The sequence below is a fragment of the Toxoplasma gondii genome, chromosome VIII (assembly GCF_000006565.2).
Source record: "Toxoplasma gondii ME49 chromosome VIII, whole genome shotgun sequence".
Taxonomy (NCBI): Eukaryota; Apicomplexa; class Conoidasida; order Eucoccidiorida; family Sarcocystidae; genus Toxoplasma; species Toxoplasma gondii.
This window is the reverse complement of record NC_031476.1, coordinates 3,677,249-3,698,218: the sequence shown is the minus strand read 5'-3', so window position 1 is coordinate 3,698,218 and position 20,970 is coordinate 3,677,249. Positions and strand designations below refer to the sequence as shown.

The window sequence follows — 20,970 nt, the reverse complement described above, 5'->3', positions numbered from 1 at the left end:
TTCAGGGTAATCTGGGATGCCTCTTGGCACATCGTTGTGTAGGTAGACCTCAGCCAGTCACACACTCAAATGAGTATCTGTCCTTCATTAGCAAAGCTGAGACATTTAGGGAAATACAACCGCCTGAAAGCTACATAGTCTCATTCTCGTAGGAAAAATGCGTACAACATTGTGGTTAGTAGTGGATGGGCATGGGCGTCTCTTGTGTACAGACAGCGCGGCACATCACTGCGCTGTGGTAGCTTTTTGGTGTCACCTTTATGTTTCTCTTAGCTACAACTACTCGACCCTCTAGGGAGCAGGTGTGCTTTGATAACATAAACCACAATGAAGCATCTACAGGCCCCTATCTACTTTAGCGCTGCCCTTCTGGTCGCCCCCTCAATATGGGCACAAAGCCAGCCGAACGTTGATGGGGAGAGAGTGCCCGCCATTTCTCAAGTGCTAAACGAACAAGCAAGGAATGGCTGGGCTGATGGAATCATGAAACTTTCGTTCAAACAAGAAAACACGGATGACGATGCCGGCAAGCAGGCTATGAGGGTCTGCGGCGAAGGTGCGGTTTCTATGCTCTTGAACAATCTCACTCTACACTATGTTCTGCTCTACTGCATTATAGGACACCGAGGTCTGCTTGAAATGATTCTTGACACAAGTGATGCGGACGCAAAGATATTGACTGTCGGGCAGTTATCCCGCGACAAGCTTCTCATCTACAGTGGAATTGTAGGTGCTTTGTATGTATCAAAACAACTTCATGCGGGAAAGCTTGCCGTCATCAGAATGTAGAAAAGGAGTACGACATACAGGACATCATGGTTCCGGTGGAAACCGTCGACGACAGATGTTTTGCTATACGCGAAAAGAGAGCGATCGGAACTGTGTATTGTGCTCGGTACGCGAAAAGTTTTGTTCGGCAGGTCATACATTGTACTGAATATCTACTTGCTTGGCTTCAGGGATATGCGCACTCGCGATCAGTGGCTCAACTATCTTCATGAGTCAATCTTCTGCAAGGAAACAGGAGTCGTGAGCGATGTCCTCTGAAAGAAACTGCGCTGGCAGAAGACGAATATTTTCGGCAGAAAGGGAAACTGCCAGCGGAGCCTGGGAAGGAAGTGTAGGCTGTCTCTTTTGCGGGGCATATTGGAGAGAGGCAGAGATAGATGGCCTACAGGGAGGAAGTGACTGTTGCTACAGAAATCGTGCCTACCGAGGAACCATCTGGAATAAACCTTCATCTGTGGGTCCATACATCCAACTTCGTTGTCGAAACAGGGGAAAACTTGGTATGGACTTGCAGGGCCGACAGTCCATTGGGCAAACCCCGCATTGTAATTAACGGTCTCACAATTCAAGTAAGTGAATATTCTGATAATGCGAGTGTAGCATATGTAGAACATTCGCTATCTCAGGAAATGGAAGGACTGCAACAAGTGAGGCCTAAACAACACCATTTCCTAGTGCGAAATGTTAGTGATGATGCGTTCAGCGACGAGCTGTCTCAGAGTGAGTGTGGAAGCCGTAAAATTCAGTAAGGTGGATGATTGTGGTGTTTCTGTTTAGTGTGCTACCTCAGCCGCCTCACCCGAGCATCTCGGACTTTCCTAATCCACTCGCGGACAACGACCCCGAGAGCCCAAATACGCTCAACTCCGAAGGAGATCCGAAGACGGCCCAAGGTACCGTAAAAGACCTTACAATCAAACGAAGCCCCAATGACTTTGCTTTTCTCTCAGAGCTCGCAGCGGTCCACGAAGCGATGGCTGAACAGAAGGAAATCCCTCTTACTGATGAAAGAGTTCCTAAGGCGGGCTACGCGGTTCACCAAATGGGCAGGGAGTAGTACACGGCAGACCTTGGTGCGACCCGGCATAGTGAATTCCTTGTATCGTGAGAAGGGGTGCTGTGCCCGGCGCAGAATCGCGAAGTGCTCAACCTCAGGACTTTTTTCTATCTAGGAAGGTTATATTCCGACTTCCGAACGGCTGAACAAACTCTTGTCACATCCATTGCATTTTGGAAACCGCTCAAAAAGCACTTCATACAATCGTGATAACGATTACAAGAGAGGCTCGAGTGCTCGAGAGGTGGGCGTTCTGATGTTTGATTGACAGCCGAAAAACGGAATGCCCGTGAATGGAGTGTTTCGCGAGAATCAGCCACCATCTGGCACTATAAATCGACAGGTCCTGCTACTGTACCCAGAAACCTACGTGGTGTTTGTGCTGGCTGAATTTTCTACCCATGTGTGCGCGCCGACTATCTGTCCTTAAAAAGACTGGATATGGCATCCCTTTTGGGACGCTACCAAAGGGTGCCAAAGAACAATATAATTCTTCTCTGTCACTGTCAACATCAGCATCTGCTGGGACACGAGAACAATCTTAGAGTAAGGGTGTGGCTGCCCGAGTAGCGTTACCATATTATGTATGTTGTACGTATATAGCTCTGCATACTGGAGGCTGACCACACTTGGGGCACTTGCGATGGCCCTCGGCACAGAAGAAAAAAAACTGGTAGCAGCGATGCCAGCAGCAGTATTCAATTTTCTGTGCAGCAGTCGAGCCCGAATTGTGAATGCCAGCCTCTGTTGTTGTCGGAATCAGCACCCACTAAGAAAAATAGATTTACAGCCCCCCAAACAGGAAACCATGGTCTTGTCTCTGTCTTGATAGTCACCACGTCCAGCATCGGCACATCCGCGGCGCACCGGTCAGACATCGGAGCTTGGCAAAATGCCGCGTGCCAGCAGTTAGTGACGCGCTCACTAGCGATTGAATGCTGCTACCGATTGAGTGACTGTGGTCAGAAAGTAGCTAAAGCTTCTTACCGTGGTTATACTTCGAGATATTTCCTCCCACCATTGGATTATATATGTTAAAGACTGTGGTAACGAGTTTCTTTTTTATTTCGGCATTTGAGACGTACACCGTTACAGCTCTCAGTGCTTCCGGGTTTTCGGGATTTTGCTCCGCGGCTCCCCTGTGTGTCCCGTTCGTTTCTCCCTCTGTGGTCGCCGTTCTCAAGCAAATCTGGCATGAGATGTGCAACGGAAATTGCCATGTTGCGCTTTCCGTATTCTCATTTTGTCGTAAGTACAGGGGAGTATCATTCTTAAGTCGTTGCACAGTGTTTCCTTCAGGTTTGGATAAAAGAAGTCATAGTCCGCGTGCGGCCTGCTCTTTGCTCGATTCTTGCCGTCGAAGCGGGAAATACTTGCCGCGACACGGGCTTAACGGGCAGGATACTAGTAGCACCACATTTTACTCGCAATGCGCATCCGACCAGGTGTGTCGAGAAGCTCGTTCCTCTTGCGGGGACGGCTTCTGCAACAGAAGCCGAAAAAACAAACTCGGGGCACCCCCGGGTCACCACGCCAAGGCGCTCGCTTGCAGAAGTCTTCCAAGCCTACGAGGCCACAACTTGTTGGTAGGGTATACTTCTCAAGGCCTGGCAGATGGGGGTTTTTCAGCCCGTGCAAAATGTTTCTCCGAACATTATCAACAACCCAGGAGAATGATACAGTTGCGTCCATACGGTCGGATCTGCTTTTTAAGCATTCTAAAACTGCCAGTAAAGAAGTGATTTATTGTGGGAAGTGGGCAGACGTTCTGAATTTCGTGCGACAAGAAGACGTCATAACTCTGACATACCGGAATGCAGACACTGCCTGCAGTGCAGGAGACAACACGCCGCTTTGCCTCGGTGATCCAGAAAGGGATTTGGACGTGGTCGTTCACCGGATATTTCCTGAGACAAGGGCAGTCATGTGTGCGTCATTGAGTGGAGATGTTGTACAGAGAATGGAGCAGCACGCAGCAGAAAACTACTCTCCCCAATGGACCCACTCGGGCATAGAGATCGACGAGAATTTGCTAAAAGAAACAAACCAGCCTCAAACTCAGGATTCGGGTGGACGACGGCCGATAGGATCCACATATTTTCCAGCAGGGCTCGAGGGTATATCCCAGCGTTTGCGTTCAAGGACATCCTCTGAACCTCGGCCTGCTTGTGGCAGTCCGGCAACGAGGCCCGCTGCGAGAGGGGGTCGCAAACTGTTGGAGGTCCCAGCGGCAGAACAATGTCGAAATGCCAGCCATCGCGCAAAGCAGACGTCAACCGTCCATATTTCCGGGCATATTCAGCGATGCTACCGCCAGAGAGCAGAATCCGATGACATGCAGAATGCTGGGCCGGTGTTTAGAGAGCCGTATACCGCGCGAGTTGACTCGCAACCTGAATCTCTACCGCCGGAGTTACTGGAAGCTTTCGAGCTCCTGCAGCAAGTAACTCCGTCTGTGGAGAGGAACAATGGGTTTGAGCGGAAAACTTCAAAACCATCAGGTTCTCGCCTGCACAGCGTGCATGAAAATCCGTCAAAGTACCCAGCAAACCGGTTACAAGGGAAGCCCGGAGATCAAATGTGCTACCTCAGTGGCGAGACTAAGGGATCTTCGGTACGGCCTCTGCGGAACCCGGCGACCATGGGGATATCAAACGAACCCTACGTGCGTCTGCCCGAAACGCAGAATCCATACACTCGGCAAATGTTCCCCCCACCCGACGGCACTTGGGACATGCCATCGAATTTCCACGCGATTGTGGATGGCACGCTGCATTCTAGCCCTAGGGAACGATGCAAAGAGTCGCGGAATCCCCACGAAAATGGGCGCTCTTTAGGTGCCACATCGGCGGAAAATCACCGGATTCCATTGGCTGGGGAAGGGTTACAATACAGAAGCGGCGGCACTCATGGTGCTGAAGGAGGATCAACAGAGAATCGGGGTCCACCTGAAGCTGAATTCACGTATAACTTCTCAGGTACGTCCCAGCGCGTGGCATTTCGTGGATGCAGTGATGACGTGGTTGTGAGTGAGGAAGCACACTCGAGGAGTGGCGGTCTCCGCGGTTCGGTTTTTTTTCGTATGTCAAGTTGGTATCGAATCAGCTGAGCATGAAGAATGCCTCGAAGAGAAAACGCAACCAAGACAAAGAGTAACGATGAAGTTCGGAAGAAAATTTACAAGTCCAGAGAAAAAAAAGCTTTTTTTGGTTGGGAGTCATAGATCTTCGGTTTCACCAAGCAGATGTGAGAATCGCGACGCGTGCAGAATGAGCTCACTAATAGCCAGAAAAAAGTGACCCACTGTGTGCACGCTGCACTCAGATTTCATCGCTCTTGCTTTTGGTGACATTCTTTCGTGTAGAACGGCTATGTTCACTGTGGGCGTCATTCATGAAAGTGAGGACCCGCGATGTTCGTATTTGTCCTCAGGGAAGCCGGTGGCACTGTTCTATCCGGAGATCTACCCGGATCGGCTGGTAATGACGAATGAGGCAACGGATGTCCCGGCATCCTTCAGTCCAAACCTCTCAGGTCAAGTTCAGCGTCCATGCGCCGTTTCAATGTCTTGGGTGCCCGGAATGCTGGAGGGTCCAGCGACGTTTTCGTCAACGTGGGTTCGCAGTGACGGCCGGCAAGTCGGGATCGAACCCTTGATGCAATCTCGAGTGTCAATATCACCGGGGTTGCATCAAACGAGGTCTCTCATTGACAAGTGGCAACTGCTCCAAACTCAAATAGGGGGGTCCCGCTTGCTTCAGTCTGCAACCCTGCGACCTGTCAATCGCACATCTGCTGTGCCAGGTTTCTGATAACTTCCCGTCAACCAGCAGAGCCTGAGGATGCAGCGAGTCGATTTAATAAGTCGATGTAATGCAGCTATGGGAGTGCCGAGATGGCTGTGAAACGCAACAATGATCGACGGGTGTGGCAAGAAAATTGAGCACCAGGCGTGCTTCTGTACCCGCGAACACATCGGGGTGTTCCATGTACCGAACATTCCTTTTGTTATGTGGATCTCCGAAGCTCTACGCAGCTATAAAAATTGTTGTCAGATGTGCTTCGTCGCGTGACGTTGCAGTCGCGGTATTTGCCTAAGAGGCGCTATTCCAGCACGAGCTAGACTACAGTCTTGCTGTTCGAATGTAAAAAGTCTGTAGCTTGACAAACGTTTCTGTTTCACCGAGTACTTCTTGAAGGCAAGTGTTCAGATCTGGTGCTGCCTTAGTCGTAAGCGTCATTCTACAGAGCATGCCAGCTGTATGTAAAGTGTAACTTCTTTTGATTCGAAACTGTGGCAACCAGGTAGAACGGTACACACAGTTATTTGAAGACGCGTTCCCACATAAGTCAACACATGTTCGACAGCAGAGAAACATGCATACCTAGCGTGGGGCCGTGAACCCCGTTGCGACAACCACGCAGCTCACGCCGGAGCTCTATACAGGGGTGATCCTTAAAATTCACGGCACTTCAGCTCTCCGACACACGAAGCCCTAGTCTCGAGGTTCTTTATGGAGGACACGAACCAGAACATAGTTTTTCCACGGACCTATTCGATATCCGAGCGGCTGTATCCTGACCACGTCACCCAGCCTTGCTTCGCTTTCCTCGTCGTGTGCCCACACTTTCTTCGTGTAACGGAACGTTTTTTTGTAGCGCATGACGTACATGAACCTGCAAAGCACATGCAGTGACACAGTTGTAGTCTCTGGCTTGTGCCATAAATCCGTAGACAGGCGAGGTGCAACGTGGAACGTTGTGTACGAAACGGCAGTAGGAAAGAACTCGCGGTTCTGAAGAGCGGTCGGCGGCGGAAAAGAGCCGTCAAAACATAGCTTTCTCACCTGTCACAGGCAACTCGAATCGACTTCGGATGCTTGTCGTTGATGACGTATCCAATCATCTCATTGTTCGGCAGCTTGTTGCGCATGACTGCAGCACCCGGACACGCAGACACGTCGGGTGAATGAGCGACTCCTTTTTGTGGCAACATACTGTTCTTTGAATTTTACCCTCGAACTCCAAGTCAAAGTGCATAAACCAGGACTTCCTTTCCACACAGACTAGATGCAGTTAGTGAGTTGTCGTAGGGGTCAGACACTCGCTTCTACAAACCCGCCGAAATGCTGGACAACAAACTGGACTGAGCCGTTGGCCAAAAAACACATCGAATGCAGTTTCTCCCTTACACGTTCGCAGGTACCCAGCAGTGTTGCGCTGCCACGTCTTGTAGTGCCAGTGAAGCAGCGTAGACGAGAGATTGAGAGCCATCCTTGGGTAGCGATCGTCAGGCGCATGAGATACCCTGATGGTGCTTCCTAAGGGAAACGACGGACGAGTGCATGCGCCGGAGATTCAACAAAGTTTTGTTTGGTAAAGAGAGAGGGTCAGTTTTTTCTGGCCGGCTGGACGGAGCTCAGAGCTGCCGGAGGGCGGCAGCCCCTGCAGAGTTGACCATGAAACACGGGAATAGGCGTCTTGCGAAAAGACACAAATAACGCAACACCTCCGGCAACAATCGACAAGAGACGGGGTTGTTAAAATATAGTTATGTTGCTCGACTCAAAAGATCATATCGATGCTACGGACGCAACGGAAATTGTGTCGGTGCATGTGTAGGGTTCCCAATTCAGGAGAGTGCGTAAAGTCGGGGCAGAGGATGAGGTACTGCGACGTTGTGAATCCGAAGTTGAGGAAACTACTGTTATTTTCGTCTGTCAGGTGTTCTCGACGCCCATATGGCAACAAATCGTCCTTCTGCTGACTTAACAGGATTTATTAGGAGACGATCTGAGAACCAGCACACTGGAGGTTCCCAAAATACACAGCGCGGGTAGGGAAGCCACTGCGTCCTCCTTTGGCAGTCGCGTGGCAATGGGGGAACTTACAACCGAAGTTCTACAGAAAACAAGGTAATATATCTTAATGTCTTTTCTGTAGACATTTGCCAAAATGTGTTCCGTCGGAAGACAGCTGTTCAGCGCCTGCTGGAATGCTCATTACAAAAGAGGAAAAACCGCATGTCCCAGATCAAGACGACGGACTTTGCATCGGTTCTCTTATGGAAACCAGTTCAGTGATTACCGGAGTTTATCTGCTCCAATTCAGCAGCTGCAGTAGGATAAATGCAGCGCTGTCGGGACATACTTGTTGTGTTGTTTGTAACGAAGGCAAGCTGGTGGTCGGAGGTAAAAGGTCATCCTAATGGGTTTTGTGGCAGATGTTGCTCCCGTTTCCGTCGTTGGGTTGTTGCACGATTGGAACACCTGTGTTTAGAAGTAAATAGCTTGATGTGGAAAGTGAGTGTCCACAGGTTTCCTCGATGGAGCGCCCGTCATCGGTACTGTCTCATCAAGAGTGCTGGAAAAGTGGCTGAACGCCACACGTCAACCTGCATGTCCACAACGTGTGAATCACAGTGCCATCCATTTTTGAAGAAAACCTTCTCGCAGACTAAAATCAGGCAGAAATCTGTTGTACGGAGCTTGAAAAGTTCCTCCCTGAGAAGTTGCGCGTTGTAGAAGGACACACACAAAGCAGGCTTGGAACTCAAACTTCTTCCAGTTTTTCATCAATGCCGCTATACGTGTCTTCTTCATCCGCCTGTGCTTCGACGAGCTGTTTGAGACCATCTTGAGTGAAGAACTCTCCAGCAAACTTGAGGATGTTGTTTGGTTTGTCCTCCAGAACCTTCGTCATGAACAGTGCTAGCATTTCTTGCAGTTCAGCATGGTGTCGCAGGTACCTGCGGAAGACACCCAACAGCAAAGAAACGTATATCGTCGCTAAATAGACTCACCACTCCGTGTCAAACTGGAGACGTGTTCTACAATGTGTACAGAGTCGTACGACATGCTTCTCGCTGGCGTTTTTTGTAAGCGATGCAAAAGGCGCGTTGTGCCCTGCCAAGTACGAAGTTCGTGCTGTGTGGCAAAGGAATCAGATGTCATTCAAAAGACATGACGCGAAGGGCTCTGTTAGCGAGTACCATGGATGATGCAGACGGTTATGGTAATTCCACTCCGATGTTCACAGCCACACAGCGAAAAGACGGTCCACATCCCAAGAGCTTGTGTGCAGAATCGGCCCTCGCATTGTGATGCGAACTTTACTTGATTTCAGCGCGCGAACAACTGAACTCCATCGAGGAACTCATCCACGTTCTCAATGGATTTGGTGGTGGTATCTATATACTTACTGGTATGCATTTCAGTCATGTTCCTGTCGGTGCTATCTTCAGATTCTTCATTCCGGCTATGTATGCCTCCCTAGTTACATCGTAGCCGGTAAGTGCATCCCTTTGAGTAAATGCAGAGGAACATTACGAAAGGTCTCCCCGTAAAACGACCGCCCAGCTCACCGTTCGTTTTCGATCATCAGTTCCACTTGGCTTTTTCGCTGCACAAGCTGTTGTTCGGCTGTTAACGTCGTGGCACCTCCCCTAAGCACATCGCCACAGTCATCCGAACTGACAGTTCTGTCGGATGCCGAGATTGGCTTTGCAAAGAAAGTGTTTAACGGCGTTTCGTCTGCCCTGGGACTCACACCAAGAACACGTCGGTCGCAGGACTCTCTCTGTGTTTCTTGCTGTCCACTCCTGTTGCCGGAGCAGCCACACCATGAGGACCCGGAAGATCTGCGTGACGCGTCTGCCATTTCAATGACCTAGATACCTGAACGTTTCTCCGAGAATTGACGACAGATACTGGCTCTTGTCAACATCGACAGAAGCCCTTGTCACATTCTCGGTATGTAGATAAACTCTTCGCTTCACGGCTCGTCTAGCTCAGAGTTCCAGCCTTCGTGTCAACTGCGTCTCAAGGTATCCATGGTGGGGCACTTCGACCTAACGCCCACTCTTCACAAAGCCGCACGCGAATGCATATAAAGCAAGCCACAAAGGCTCTCCAGCTGAACGATCCGGAAGAGTACTTTATCTGTGCATGCAAAAACTGTGGGCGGAAGCATTCAGCCCCACACAGAGGAGAGTAGCGTTTCCAGTGACATAGTACCTGACAACAGCATTATCCTTTGGAGAGGAAGTCCGCGTGTTCCCACCAAAAGCCTAAACCAAGCTTTGCTAACACAGTAGACCTTGCCTCCGGTGAACACAGTCCTTCCAGATCAAAACGAGCAGTCCGTCTTGTACGATATGCTCCCACAAAAGACTTACTCTTACTCTCGCATAGAAAAGTACATTCAGGCGTGATGTGCATCGCTGTGATGCCACGGACTTCAGGAAATGCTTGACGCAATTTCCGCTTTCCAGTCTCTGGTGCAGTTCACAGATAGAGCTACTGGCATCCTAGTTTCTCACAGCTGAGTGTTGCAACACGAAAAAGGCGCGCCGTACAAGAGTGGTCGACAAATTGACACATGCTGTGACTCGCGCGGGCCCTCGCGGTCAACGTTTGTTCCTCGCATGGACACAAAAAAAGCAGTGGAGTCTTTTCTTGCTGACGTCGAGCGAGTGGAGAAGAAGTGTGGCTTGCTCGTAAAACCTGACACGTCATTCTGCGACACTAGCCTTTGACACCCCATAAACGAACCCGACAGCGAATAGAACTGGCTCACCACGATTCCGTGTCCCCAGAACTGTGGTGAAACAGCAAGTCGCCAAAGGCGTCGATACGCTGCTATGTGTGTGGCAAGCAAACTGGGTTGAAATCCAAAGCTACTACGTCCGATTTCCTTCAGAGCTGCCGACAAAGCTAAGAGCGTAAGGAAATGGCAGCACTAACTGGCTTCTCTGGCACGCGACGCCGTTGTTGGTCGGGAATGTCAAAGAAGACAGGGACGCGCCCGTTTCAGGCGAACGGGATCTGCTTGAAGCCTTTCCATGTCGTTCTTCGAAGGCCAAAGTGGGCTTTGGCGGTTTTGCGGTTAAAAAAGTGTACACAGCCTTGACGATGTAGACACAGGGGAGTCCCCAGAAAACAGACACCCGAAAACCCTGTGGCTTTGCACAAGCCCAGAGCAGAACGGCAGACGGACAGACGACATCCGCGGGAGACCCACAGAACGCGCAGCGCGACAAGTTCTCAGAAACGCAGACAAAAGCCCCCGAAAGTGACGGTAACAAACGCAGACGCCTTTGACGTGATCACGTAGACGCACGACTCGGTGTACAGATGTACAGACACTAGATCCGTTGTCAATTGTGCAAGCTTCTGACGTTTCGTATCCTGTAGTTAAGCGCTTGTTCGAAGTCTGAGGGCACCTTTCGCGTTCTGGGGATTTCCGGTAGATTACCAGGCACGAAAGCTCCCCTTTTCCCGGCTTTCTCTGCGGGGTGGTTCTCGTTCAGATTGCGGAATACGCAGACACAACGAGACTGAAGCGATTGCATGCGTGTTCTCCAAACACCCGAGTGCGCACAGTTCTTTCTGTTACTCTGGCAGTGAGTAAGAGGCGCCCACGTGGCTCGAATCCGAGAAAACTCGGCTTCTTTCTCCCACAATCCTTTTCAAAAAACCCACAAAAACAGAAACACATAGAGAGAGCGACTTCTCTCAAACACGAGCGCTACAAAACACAAGCATCGAAACCGATCTCTTCCCAGTCTTACGAATTCTTTCCCCACCTGTGCGAGCGTTTCTGTGCCCTGTCTCTCCCCTTCTTTCCAAAAGAAGAAAAGCACAAACGATGACGGAGTTTGCCTCTCACTCCTACCAGAAAGAGGTCCCTTCGCTCTCGTTTCTCGTCCACAGCGGACATCCGCTGTCGCTGTTTTCTCTACTTAAAAACGTTGCACTTTTGTCCGACCAAAACGGCATAAAGCAGAGTTTCTTGTCACGCGTCCGTGTCTCGAAACGCAGGAAGTCCTCTGCTGCGCTGCTAAAGTAGCTCTTTTTCAAAACAGTTCCGTTTCCCCTTCACAAACACTGACCCTCCACTCTTCATGAACAAAGAAAAGAGACATCTTGAAAACGCCCAACAGCCACAGAGGAGAGACACAAGCGAGGATGGAGAGGACGAACAGGGAAAAAGGAAAGGCACCTCGATGGCGCTTCTCCCTTTCCGGCACCGCTGAACGCCAGACGAAACCGTCGTGAGAGAAAAGCGACCTTTCAAAAGAAAAAGCGAAACTCGATTCTCACGTTGCTTCCGTGGACACCCGAAAACCTGAAGGAACCGACACAACAAAGAAGATCCGCGTTTCACAGAAAGAAAAGAAGACACGGAAACTCGCAGAGAAGAGTCAAGGACATCAACCGAGGAACACAGTGCCCCGTCTAGACCTCGAAAAAAAACAAAAACCTCATCTGCACGTACCTTTCTTTTCGCCTCTCACGAGCCGGTGAGCCAGTCTCTGGCACGACTAACAGCCTGGCCAAAACGCAGGGAAAAAAGCAAACGCCGAACAGATACACCGGATTCGCCGGAAATCGAAACACAGGCGCAAGGTCTTCAAACCTCTAAACGCATGCGCGCGCATAAAGAGAGAAAACGGAATCATGCAAGCAACTCTAGACACACACATACATACGTACATATATATATATATATATATATATATACGTAGATTCGTCTTTGTGTATCATACTCTCACAGACCCGTCTACATGTGCGTTTCTCTACGGAGACAAATGGATGTGCAGATGCAAAGATGCACACCGGGTCTATGACTCCCTTGAAAGCGGGAGGCAACTGTTGCCAGGAAAGGAAAAGAAACAGGAATCCCTTGAACTTGAATCAACACTAATGTGACCGAGCAGCTCTATGCATATGACTGCAGACGCAAACGCAGGTGAGAGAACCTCCGAAGAATGGCCTTCTTTCTGTTTCTCGAGACCCACATCGCTTCCGACAGACGCCAGTGTCGCCCAGCCCTGTTGCGCCGACATCTTCAGGCTGTCCACTGAAAAACACAGTGAAAAAAACGTAAACACCGTTGATACACTCCAAGGCGTTCTCGTCCGCACCATACAGAAAAACACAAAAAAAAAATCTACTGCTCCACAGAGACACACCTTCACATGTCGAAACTTGCACATACAAAATTCATGCACGCTCATTATATATATATATATATATATATATATATTTATGTATGGACATTCGAGTTTAGATATGTGTATTTTAGAAGAGCCGGGAAGCGATCTGTCGAGGAGTCGTAGCGGTGGAAAGAGGAGAAAGAGAAACAGGAAAGACAGACGAGTCACTGCGGCGAGAGTCCACGAAAGAGAGACAGAGACCGCGTTGAACGAGACGTAGAGTGTGAGAAACGAGTCTGGGAGGGAATCCGAGAAGAAAGGAACCGCACCAGGATGTGGAACGCGGAAAGGAAAGAGAAAAGGCGTGACTGAGAGACACGAAAAAGAAAGAAAGCGGGGCTTAGAAAAAGAAAGGACTTACAGTGGACGACGGCCTGGTCCTCAAACGCCGCAAGCTGAGAACAGAAAAAGAAGAGATAGCAGCAGGCTCGCATGCTTTTCCCAGTGACCAAACAGAGACCGCAGGGCGACGAGAGGGTCCAGAACGTCGCACAAGCATGCAATTTCAAGAAGCAAACAGAGAGAAGCACACGGAGGTCAATCGTTTGGGGAAGCACAACGGGAATTTCCGAAGACTCGGTAAGCAACGGAGACTCGAGCGTCGAACGAAGGAAATGAAGTCGCAGAAAACAGGGAATCCATGGACTTGTAGATGCGTTCGAATCAGAAGGAGACAAAGAAGACACACATCAGACGAAGAGGTGTACCGCAGAACGGAGAGAGAAACTTGCAGACGAGGAGACCCAGAAGCGCGCCGAAAAACGGAGGAAACAAACTGAAAGACGTTGAAGTGCGTGTGCATCCACCACTCACTCTGCTCTGCTTTTTCGTTGAATCGACGCCGAAATACTCATCCGAAGAAATGCTGCGCTTCGACGGATCCACGTTAATTGCTGCTTGAAATGAGGCGGACCCTCTGCACAGACATCACATTGTTTACGAACCATTTCTCCGTATCCAAAACGCCCCACATGCAGCCGCAGAGGGAGGCACCTCCAGCCACTCTGCCAAGTTTCCATCCTTAATTATCCCGTGACATCCAACATGCATGCTCTGCTCTCAATACAGAATCATACACACACACATATACACAAAGACATACATACATAGACACAAATACATATATACATACACAGATACACATATACACATATACATATATATATATATATACATATATATATGTATATATGTATGTATGCGTATGACGACATACTCGTGATTGCACATGTATCGAACGTAAGGGCGTCACAGCTGACGTCGTCTGTTCCTGTCTGTGACGCATGCATTTCATCGTTGCTGCGTGTGTGTGTGTTGCAAGTGGAATAAGTGAAATAAGTGAACTGTGAGTTGATCCGCAAGCAGGCGTCCATTTCGGAAGTATGCGCATGCCAGGTTCTCATCTCAGAGTCCACTTTGTCCCTCATTCCCTCCCGGACAAAATCTGGTCCACCTTTCTCCCTCTCTCTGTTTCGTCTCCACCAAAGCGATCGATTGACTCCCTCACGGCACAGGCTTGCATGCACAGCTGCTTTTTCAAAGGAGCTCCGTGTGAAATGTCTCCTGAGAGTCCTTGAAGAGACTTCGACACACAAGCTTGTGCAGAGCCAGACGAACTTCAAAGCTCTGCGTCGCAAGTGCAGATTTGTTTTTTTCGTCTCGAGTCTAAGCCTCGGTTTATGACTCTTTTTTTTCTAGATGGACGCAGAGCTGTTTTTCCTTTCGCACAGACGAGATGTTCGCCGGGACAGGTTAGCGTCGAGTTTCACTCGCTTCTACACCCTGAAATCCCTTTCTTCTCGTCGCAAGTTTGACTTTTTCAGTTTCCTCTCCCTTCTCATTCTTCTCTCGGAAGCACCGGGAGCGTCACTAACAATGCCCCGCAGGTACGAGAGGAAAGAACCGCTCGTGCTGTCTGCCGGTCACGAAAGCAGACACCGGAATCTCTTTTTGAGACAAACTCACGGTGCCCCAGGTCAAGCGCCCTGGGTACTCGGGCGCCTGGACTTTAAACGCCTCCCATGCACCCTGCGTTCTCAAACGCAGTTTGTGTTCGGTCGGAGTCTCTGCACCGACTGACTTTGCCCTTCTTCCTCATGCGTGCTTCCCTCGAAATGAAAACTCCTGTTGCGCCGCATGACGTTTGAACTTTACACACTGGACAGATTTTCACTTTACAGCTCGCTCACACCCTACGAACGAAGAGAATCTCAAGCGGCATTCCTTGAAAGGAAGCCGGAGGAGTTCTTTCTCTCTCTATTGCAGGGTCGAGCGCTGCTTTTCTATATATGAGCTTCTTTTCTCACCTCCCTCCTCAGCTCCGCGATTCTACGTCTCTGCACATTCTTGCTGCGGACACAGTTCCCTGAGCAGCCATCGCCTGCTCCGCCGCCGAGGGCATGGAAAGGCAAAGACAAAGGCATGGTGGCTTGACAGCTCGAGCAGCGAATCACGAGCGACTTTATAAGAGGACAGACATCAACCCAATGACGTTTGATCGTTGGAGCGTTTCGTGCTTGTGAGTCAAGGAGACTCTTCAGTCCTTTTCAGGAAATGCGAAGCTCGAGTTCATGCAGCAAACGTTTACCTTGTGCTGCCAGAAGTTCCGAAAAACTGCTCCGAAGAAATCGACTTGGCATTGCTGAAGCGATTCGAATTCGCAGGGTCGCTCGGCGCAGGGCTCGCGTTTCCACTGAAAAGTGGATGGAAAAAATCCAGAGAGAAACCAGAGAGACAGGAGAGAAGGAATCGCAAGTGGGCCTTGCGGAAAGGAGAACTAATAGCGAAGGGGCGGAAGACGGAGCAAGAGAAAGATCTCCCGGAAGAGAGGAAGACGGGGAAGCGGAACGACAAGCGAAGGCATAGAAAACAGAGAGAACAGAAAATGCAGCGAGGGGAAGAGATACACACAAAGAGAGAGGGGAGAATGGAGGAGAGGACAGGAACGGATGATCAAAGCGAGGAGAATACTGACGACGAGACAGACAGGAAGAAACACACGACGGACAGTGAGAGAGACTGCGAGAGAAGACACAAAGAACAGAACGTGAGAAAGAGAGAACGAAAGGTCGAAAGCGAAGAAGAGAGAGAATGAAGCGGAGAGAAAGACGACCCTTTGACGCACAGAGGCGAGACAGGTCTGCACGGAGACAAGAGGGACTCAGAGGAGACGCGGAAGAACGCGCTGACGGCTTACCCTGTAGGAGCTCCTGGACTGACAGCAGGACCCGGACTGTAAATGCCGGAGACACTTGCAGGCGTCGAAAAGGAAGAAGGAAACACAGAGGTTGCTGCAATTGCTCCAGAGACAGACGGCGGTGCTGAGGAAGACGCAGGGGCTCCTGAATAAACAGTCACAATCTCAGCTGAATTTCTCTTGTGTCAACCTGACCTTCGCAGTCTGCTTCCTTCCCGGATGCGTGCTCTGCTACGCATGCAAGCAAATATTCGTCGACAGCATACCATGAGTCACTTCTGCTTGCATGCAACCCTCGCTCCACTTTCCCCTTCTCTTCTTCTCCCTCCTGTGCCTGGGTCTCTCTTCTCTCTCATTTGCTCTTCTCGCGTCTCTCCCCGCTTCTCTAGTTCTCTCTCATCTCCTCTCGTTTGCGTGGACATGCACAAAAACGGTCTCCGAGACCAGTCTTCTTTCTTCGAGTGAACACAGAACTCGTTCGCTCTCCTCCGTCTCACCAAATCCTCCAGCCTTCTTCATCTGTTCCTCGACGCGCTTCTGGTCCGCCACAGCCGCGGCGTTCGCCGCCTCCGCTTCGAAGTCGAAGTCGAAATCCAGCTTCCTCGCTCGAATGCCCCCTGACGCCACTCGTCCCCCAGCTCCCGCACTCCCCCCAAATTTCTCGGAGGCCAAAGATGCGCTCTGTGGCATAGCAGGCGCAGAAAAGCCAGCTGTAGATACAGCCGAAGCGGGTCCGAAGCCAGGTGTAGGTACACCCGACGAAGCAGAGAGCGGAAGAGGCTGTGCTGGGACAGCCGGAGAGAAGGATGGATTGGGCGGAGCCGAAGTTTGGGGGGCGTTGAAAACAGGAGACGAGAGAGGAGGAGATACCTCTGCAGACGCTGGAGAAGCGGAAGGGATGACCCAACCTGCTGCTTGCATCTCATGGGCGACGACCCGCTGGACAGCAGACGAACACACACAGTCGGAAAGGAAGCTGCAGATGGAGCCAGGCATATCGAACGTGAAACGGCTCCTTTCTCTTGTCGACGGAAACCGGGTTGCCTCAGTGTAGAGAAGACCTTCCTGCGCTACGATGCTTCTGCAGAGTGGAGTTACGCCAATGTACATATACAGCGCGCAAGCTCCAGGGTATTCCCTGAAGAAGTCAGAGAAAGGGGAGTGGACGGGGGGGGGGGATGCGAGAAAAAGCAGACACGCGAGAAAAAAGAGCGACAGTTTTCTAGGTACGCATGCGACGAGGCGTATTGACCTGCGAGGGAAATCGGGTGTACATACACCCTGGACGACGTCCCAGAGTTTGGCCGCATCGCGAGACAGAGGGGAAGTGCGAAGGGCAGTAAACGAAGCGCAAAGGCGTTTTGCCGAAGAAAGAGATTCATGTCTCTGCTGTTCAAAGACACCGCGAGAAGGAAGAAGTACGGTTTCGACCGTCGACCTCGAATCGAGACGAGAGAACTCGACCGACCACGGAGAGGTATCCGTAAGCCGACAGAGGAAACAAGGAAGGCAAAGAGAAAGAAGAAACCGGGAACGACGCAAGACACCCGGCAACCCAAGGAAAGAAAGCAGGAGAAACTCTACGCTGCATTCTATCTCTGGATCGTACAGCGGTCGTCGAGAGTTCCACGAAAACAAGCCAAATGGTTATAGAGTTCTAACTCTCGGCCTCAGTCCGCCTTTCTGTGTGTGTGGTGTACAGGCATCGAAGAGAAACAGGTTGTGTCTGTACGTCGTTCCTGGAGTCACAGTAGCTCTCCTAGGTACTCTCGGTTCGCTACGTTTTTGTGTGTGAACGAAGTTTTGTTCGGAAAAACGTTCTTTGACCTGAACCTGAGAGAAGGTATCCGACAGAAAACAGAGAACTGGCCGCCCCGCAACGGGTCATAGACTGACTCCCGCCTTACATCCAGTTGTTGCTTGTATTTCGCCGCAAGTTTTCCGTGGTAGTCCACAGCCTTGGAGGCGTCCATCCTACGAGGAGACAGCGAAGGAGAGCAGAGAGAGAAGAGAACGTCCACGAGAGAGTCACCAACGCTCGTCAGTCCTCCTCTTCAAGAAAAGGAGTGCCAGCATCTGCTCCCGTTTTTGCGTCTCTGAAGTCTGAAAGATTGACACAAAAGAGTCGCCGGAGACTCTCTGCTGCACAGGGCGAGAAGACGTCTTTCTTCGAGTACCAATACACTTTCGCGTCTTTTCCGGGGTCTCTGTACACCCTACGCCGCGTACGCACCCTGAGGGGTGTACATGCACTGCACAGATTCCAGATGACGCGGGGACGGCGTGGAGATGTCGACAGCGGCTTGCTCACCCATGTTCTCTGAAGAACTCGTGTGCCCGTTTGTTTCCTCCTGCCAGAGAAGAACAACAGAGACAAGGAAAGGACGGTTCTTCCCTTCAGAGCCACGAAGGTCGCAAGACACCAGAACGTCCAGCAACTCGCGCGGAAACCGCTTCCTCTCTCGGAAGGCCTGACGCGCGGTCGTCGTCTGTGTAGCCTCCGCATTCGACAGGAGAAAACGGCATGAAACAGTGGAGGAGAGACCCCAACAGGTCTGCGTCAAACGTCCACGAGTCCGTTTCAGTCGCCCCGGCCGGGGACCCCAGGCGGACCACGAACCTCCGAAGCTGGAGAAACGCTTCACAGTGAACTTCCCTCGCTGGCTGCCCGCCTGTCAATCTCACAGAAGGCCCATCACGAGAGAGCGCGACGGAGAAAGGAGGGGAACAGAAGAGGGGAGACGCACGCAGCAGGGAAGGTCGCGAGAGCAGGAGAGGACAAGCCTCTCCGGTGGATGTACACCAGATCCTGTCGAAAGAGATGAGGCAGTCTCACAGCAAAAACGGATACTCGAGACCTGTACTTCGAGAAGAGAGAAACCTCACCCATTTCCATCCTCAAAAGCTGTTCCGGATAGAACTTGTCCATTTCGCAGGACCTGTGGAGACAGCAGAAACCCACACAAAAGACAGGCAGTGTCTCCCAAGTGTTTCCCTGTTCTTCTCCTTCTCTTCTTACTCTGCGTCTGTTTTACTCCGAACCATCTGCGTCCAGAGATCCACGGTCGCACGCTAAGGTCTCTGTGCGTCTTCGACAAGTCTCCCTCTGGAGTTCTCTGCCTCTGAGCTGGTGCCAAGAGTCAAACAGAGAGTGAGTCGCTCTGCACGCGACTCGCGGTCCCCCTCCCCCGTTGCGTCTGTTGCCTGTAGAAGGCGTCCTTCCTGTGGACACCGCGTCTCTCACCGAACGAAGGAGATATGGGTTCCCAGACGTCGATGTTTTCCACTGCAGGTGAGGCAGAGGTAGACGCCGTAGGTGACGCTGAGCCATGTCGGATTTCGCGTCGCGCAGTCGAAGCATGTGCGATTTTCTCTCCGGAGTCTTCTAAAGACTTCGTCTCGGTCGGCTTCGCTCACGTACCGCTTCGCGTCCACGGGGAAATTCATGTACATGCGAGCGAGGCTGCCTTCCAGAGAGCCCCCAGGCGCGGCGCCTGCGGCCTCGCCCGGTGTCGGAACACCCGAGAGAGGCGCAGAAGGCGTCGCGTTGACGGAGAAGGAAGTCTGCGGAAAAGCCGTTTCTGCGCGCGACGCAGGGTGCGAAGACGCATTTGGAGGCGCCTGCTGTGCGGCAGCGCTCGCAGAAAAAGAGGCTTGCATCGTGGAGCGAAAAAAGTCGAGAGAGGTACGCGTTGCGCGAGGGAAGGCCGACGAAGAAGCAGCGACGCGAGGAAAGAAGCGCGGCAGGCTCCTGCTCGAGAGTTCGAGGACGTCGCTGAGGTGGAAATTGGACGGCGAGATGTGGAGAGACACCGAGAGAAAAGACAAGGGGAGAAGAATTTCGGAGTACACGCGGAAGACGGAGAGGACGTAACAGCGAGAGGCCTCTTTGTCGAGAGAACAAGCACGATGCTCAGCTCGTTCTCTCTGCGTGGAAACGCGAGTTCCGCCTTCTTTTCAAAAGAACGGACGCCGTGTTCAGCCGGTTGGTGCTCTGCGTCTTGAATCCAGCTCAGCTTTTCCGCTGGAGATTGGAAACCATGTCAGTTGCAGGAGGCCTTGTGTCGAAAAGAAGAACTCTTCCCAGGCGGCCCGCCGGCCTGCCTCGCGGCTCTTCTATCTCCTCCTCTCTTCTCGGCGCATGAAGCGGCGCAAAAAGAGGAACGGAGGAGGACGTCGAAAGAAAGGAACGGCTGCACTTCGCGACCGGAAAGAAGAACGAAGGCGCCCTTCCCGCGAATCAGAAAACGGCGAAAGTTTGTTTCTCGCCGACGCCGCGTTCCAGAAGAACTGCACACCAACGGGCCGAGGGAGAGAAGAAAGACATGGCGCGTCGCAGCTGCAGAGAGAGAAAAGAAAGGATCGTGGAAAACGGAGGAGAAATTCGAAAATAGAAGTCAAGAAATGAGGAAGAAAGAGAGAGACAATGTCACCGTCGGTCTGTCCATCCCCCCCGGCCCACTGGGAGTCTCTCTCGACCTGAAAGGCTTTTCTTCGCCTCTCCCTTTTCAACAGTCGCAACAGGAGAGCCTCGCTCAGAGACCCTCTCCCTCTCTTTTGGCGTTTTCTCTTTCTCACACGCCGTTGTACGTCCACATACACTTGAGAGCTGCACAAAATCGGGGGGATGCAGAAAAGAGTCGAACTCCACGCGCCGACCGGGCAGAGGGGAACTGAAACCAACGAAAAAAAGTGATCTGGTGAGCTTGTTTGCACCTGAAAACCAGGGAAACCACCGGGGTGCCTCTCTCCTCGATGTGCGTATATGAGCAGTCAGAGGAAAAGAAACTGACTGCCGCGCGTTGAGAAAGCAAAAGGCTCTTTAGGACGGCGAGAGAGGAAATCCGTTGCGCTCGCGGACTCTCGCAGGATGGAAAAGGAGTGGAACAGTGACACTCAAGAGTAACGAAAAAGCAGATTCTCTTCATT

General features: G+C 51.3%; 6 protein-coding genes across 6 annotated transcripts; 2 read left to right on the top strand and 4 right to left on the bottom strand.

The window, feature by feature from the left end:
- The first annotated feature begins 257 nt into the window (after positions 1–257).
- On the top strand, positions 258–2,077 carry TGME49_273040 (hypothetical protein). The gene is made up of 11 exons (XM_018781678.1): positions 258–556; positions 620–726; positions 783–895; positions 960–1,029; positions 1,086–1,120; positions 1,178–1,243; positions 1,304–1,358; positions 1,416–1,436; positions 1,493–1,509; positions 1,567–1,682; positions 1,740–2,077. The coding sequence occupies exons 1-11, from the start codon at positions 328–330 to the stop codon at positions 1,844–1,846; spliced, it is 936 nt and encodes a 311-aa protein (XP_018636714.1). The 5' UTR covers positions 258–327; the 3' UTR covers positions 1,847–2,077.
- Positions 2,078–3,275: 1,198 nt separating this feature from the next.
- TGME49_273050 (hypothetical protein) lies at positions 3,276–5,906 on the top strand (the record flags this gene model as incomplete). The annotated part of the gene is made up of 2 exons (XM_002365876.2): positions 3,276–4,824; positions 5,279–5,906. 2 exons carry the CDS (start codon positions 3,276–3,278, stop codon positions 5,656–5,658), a joined length of 1,929 nt encoding a protein of 642 aa, XP_002365917.2. The 3' UTR covers positions 5,659–5,906.
- Positions 5,907–6,158: 252 nt separating this feature from the next.
- On the bottom strand, positions 6,159–7,455 carry TGME49_273060 (ribosomal protein S17, putative). The gene is made up of 3 exons (XM_002365877.1): positions 7,039–7,455; positions 6,694–6,781; positions 6,159–6,523 (listed from the first exon to the last, which is right to left on the bottom strand). Exons 1-3 carry the CDS (start codon positions 7,118–7,120, stop codon positions 6,343–6,345), a joined length of 351 nt encoding a protein of 116 aa, XP_002365918.1. The 5' UTR covers positions 7,121–7,455; the 3' UTR covers positions 6,159–6,342.
- Positions 7,456–8,398: 943 nt separating this feature from the next.
- Positions 8,399–9,505, bottom strand: TGME49_273065 (hypothetical protein; the record flags this gene model as incomplete). The annotated part of the gene is made up of 2 exons (XM_018781679.1): positions 8,399–8,594; positions 9,210–9,505. The coding sequence occupies 2 exons, from the start codon at positions 9,503–9,505 to the stop codon at positions 8,399–8,401; spliced, it is 492 nt and encodes a 163-aa protein (XP_018636715.1).
- A 1,194-nt stretch (positions 9,506–10,699) lies between these two features.
- Positions 10,700–19,701, bottom strand: TGME49_273070 (GTPase activating protein for adp ribosylation factor, putative; the record flags this gene model as incomplete). Its single annotated transcript, XM_018781680.1, has 12 exons — positions 10,700–11,974; positions 12,125–12,178; positions 12,648–12,709; positions 13,207–13,240; positions 13,659–13,761; positions 15,433–15,537; positions 16,042–16,186; positions 16,539–16,980; positions 17,949–18,015; positions 18,353–18,392; positions 18,928–18,980; positions 19,286–19,701. The coding sequence occupies 11 exons, from the start codon at positions 19,699–19,701 to the stop codon at positions 12,140–12,142; spliced, it is 1,506 nt and encodes a 501-aa protein (XP_018636716.1). The 3' UTR covers positions 10,700–11,974; positions 12,125–12,139.
- A 580-nt stretch (positions 19,702–20,281) lies between these two features.
- On the bottom strand, positions 20,282–20,969 carry TGME49_273075 (hypothetical protein; the record flags this gene model as incomplete). The annotated part of the gene is made up of 2 exons (XM_018781681.1): positions 20,282–20,331; positions 20,642–20,969. 2 exons carry the CDS (start codon positions 20,967–20,969, stop codon positions 20,282–20,284), a joined length of 378 nt encoding a protein of 125 aa, XP_018636717.1.
- Position 20,970: the final 1 nt, after the last annotated feature.

Excerpts from the sequence above, each read along its gene's own strand:
- TGME49_273040 (XM_018781678.1), top strand. The coding sequence starts at position 328 with ATGAAGCATCTACAGGCCCCTATCTACTTTAGCGCTGCCCTTCTGGTC. Across the intron at positions 896-959 it reads GGAACTGTGTATTGTGCTCG|GGATATGCGCACTCGCGATC; the intron begins GTACGCGAAAAG and ends GCTTGGCTTCAG. Across the intron at positions 1,244-1,303 it reads TCTGGAATAAACCTTCATCT|GGCCGACAGTCCATTGGGCA; the intron begins GTGGGTCCATAC and ends ATGGACTTGCAG.
- TGME49_273060 (XM_002365877.1), bottom strand. The coding sequence starts at position 7,120 with ATGGCTCTCAATCTCTCGTCTACGCTGCTTCACTGGCACTACAAGACG. Across the intron at positions 6,782-7,038 it reads TGCTGGGTACCTGCGAACGT|TCATGCGCAACAAGCTGCCG; the intron begins GTAAGGGAGAAA and ends CGGGTGCTGCAG. Across the intron at positions 6,524-6,693 it reads ATTCGAGTTGCCTGTGACAG|GTTCATGTACGTCATGCGCT; the intron begins GTGAGAAAGCTA and ends TGTGCTTTGCAG.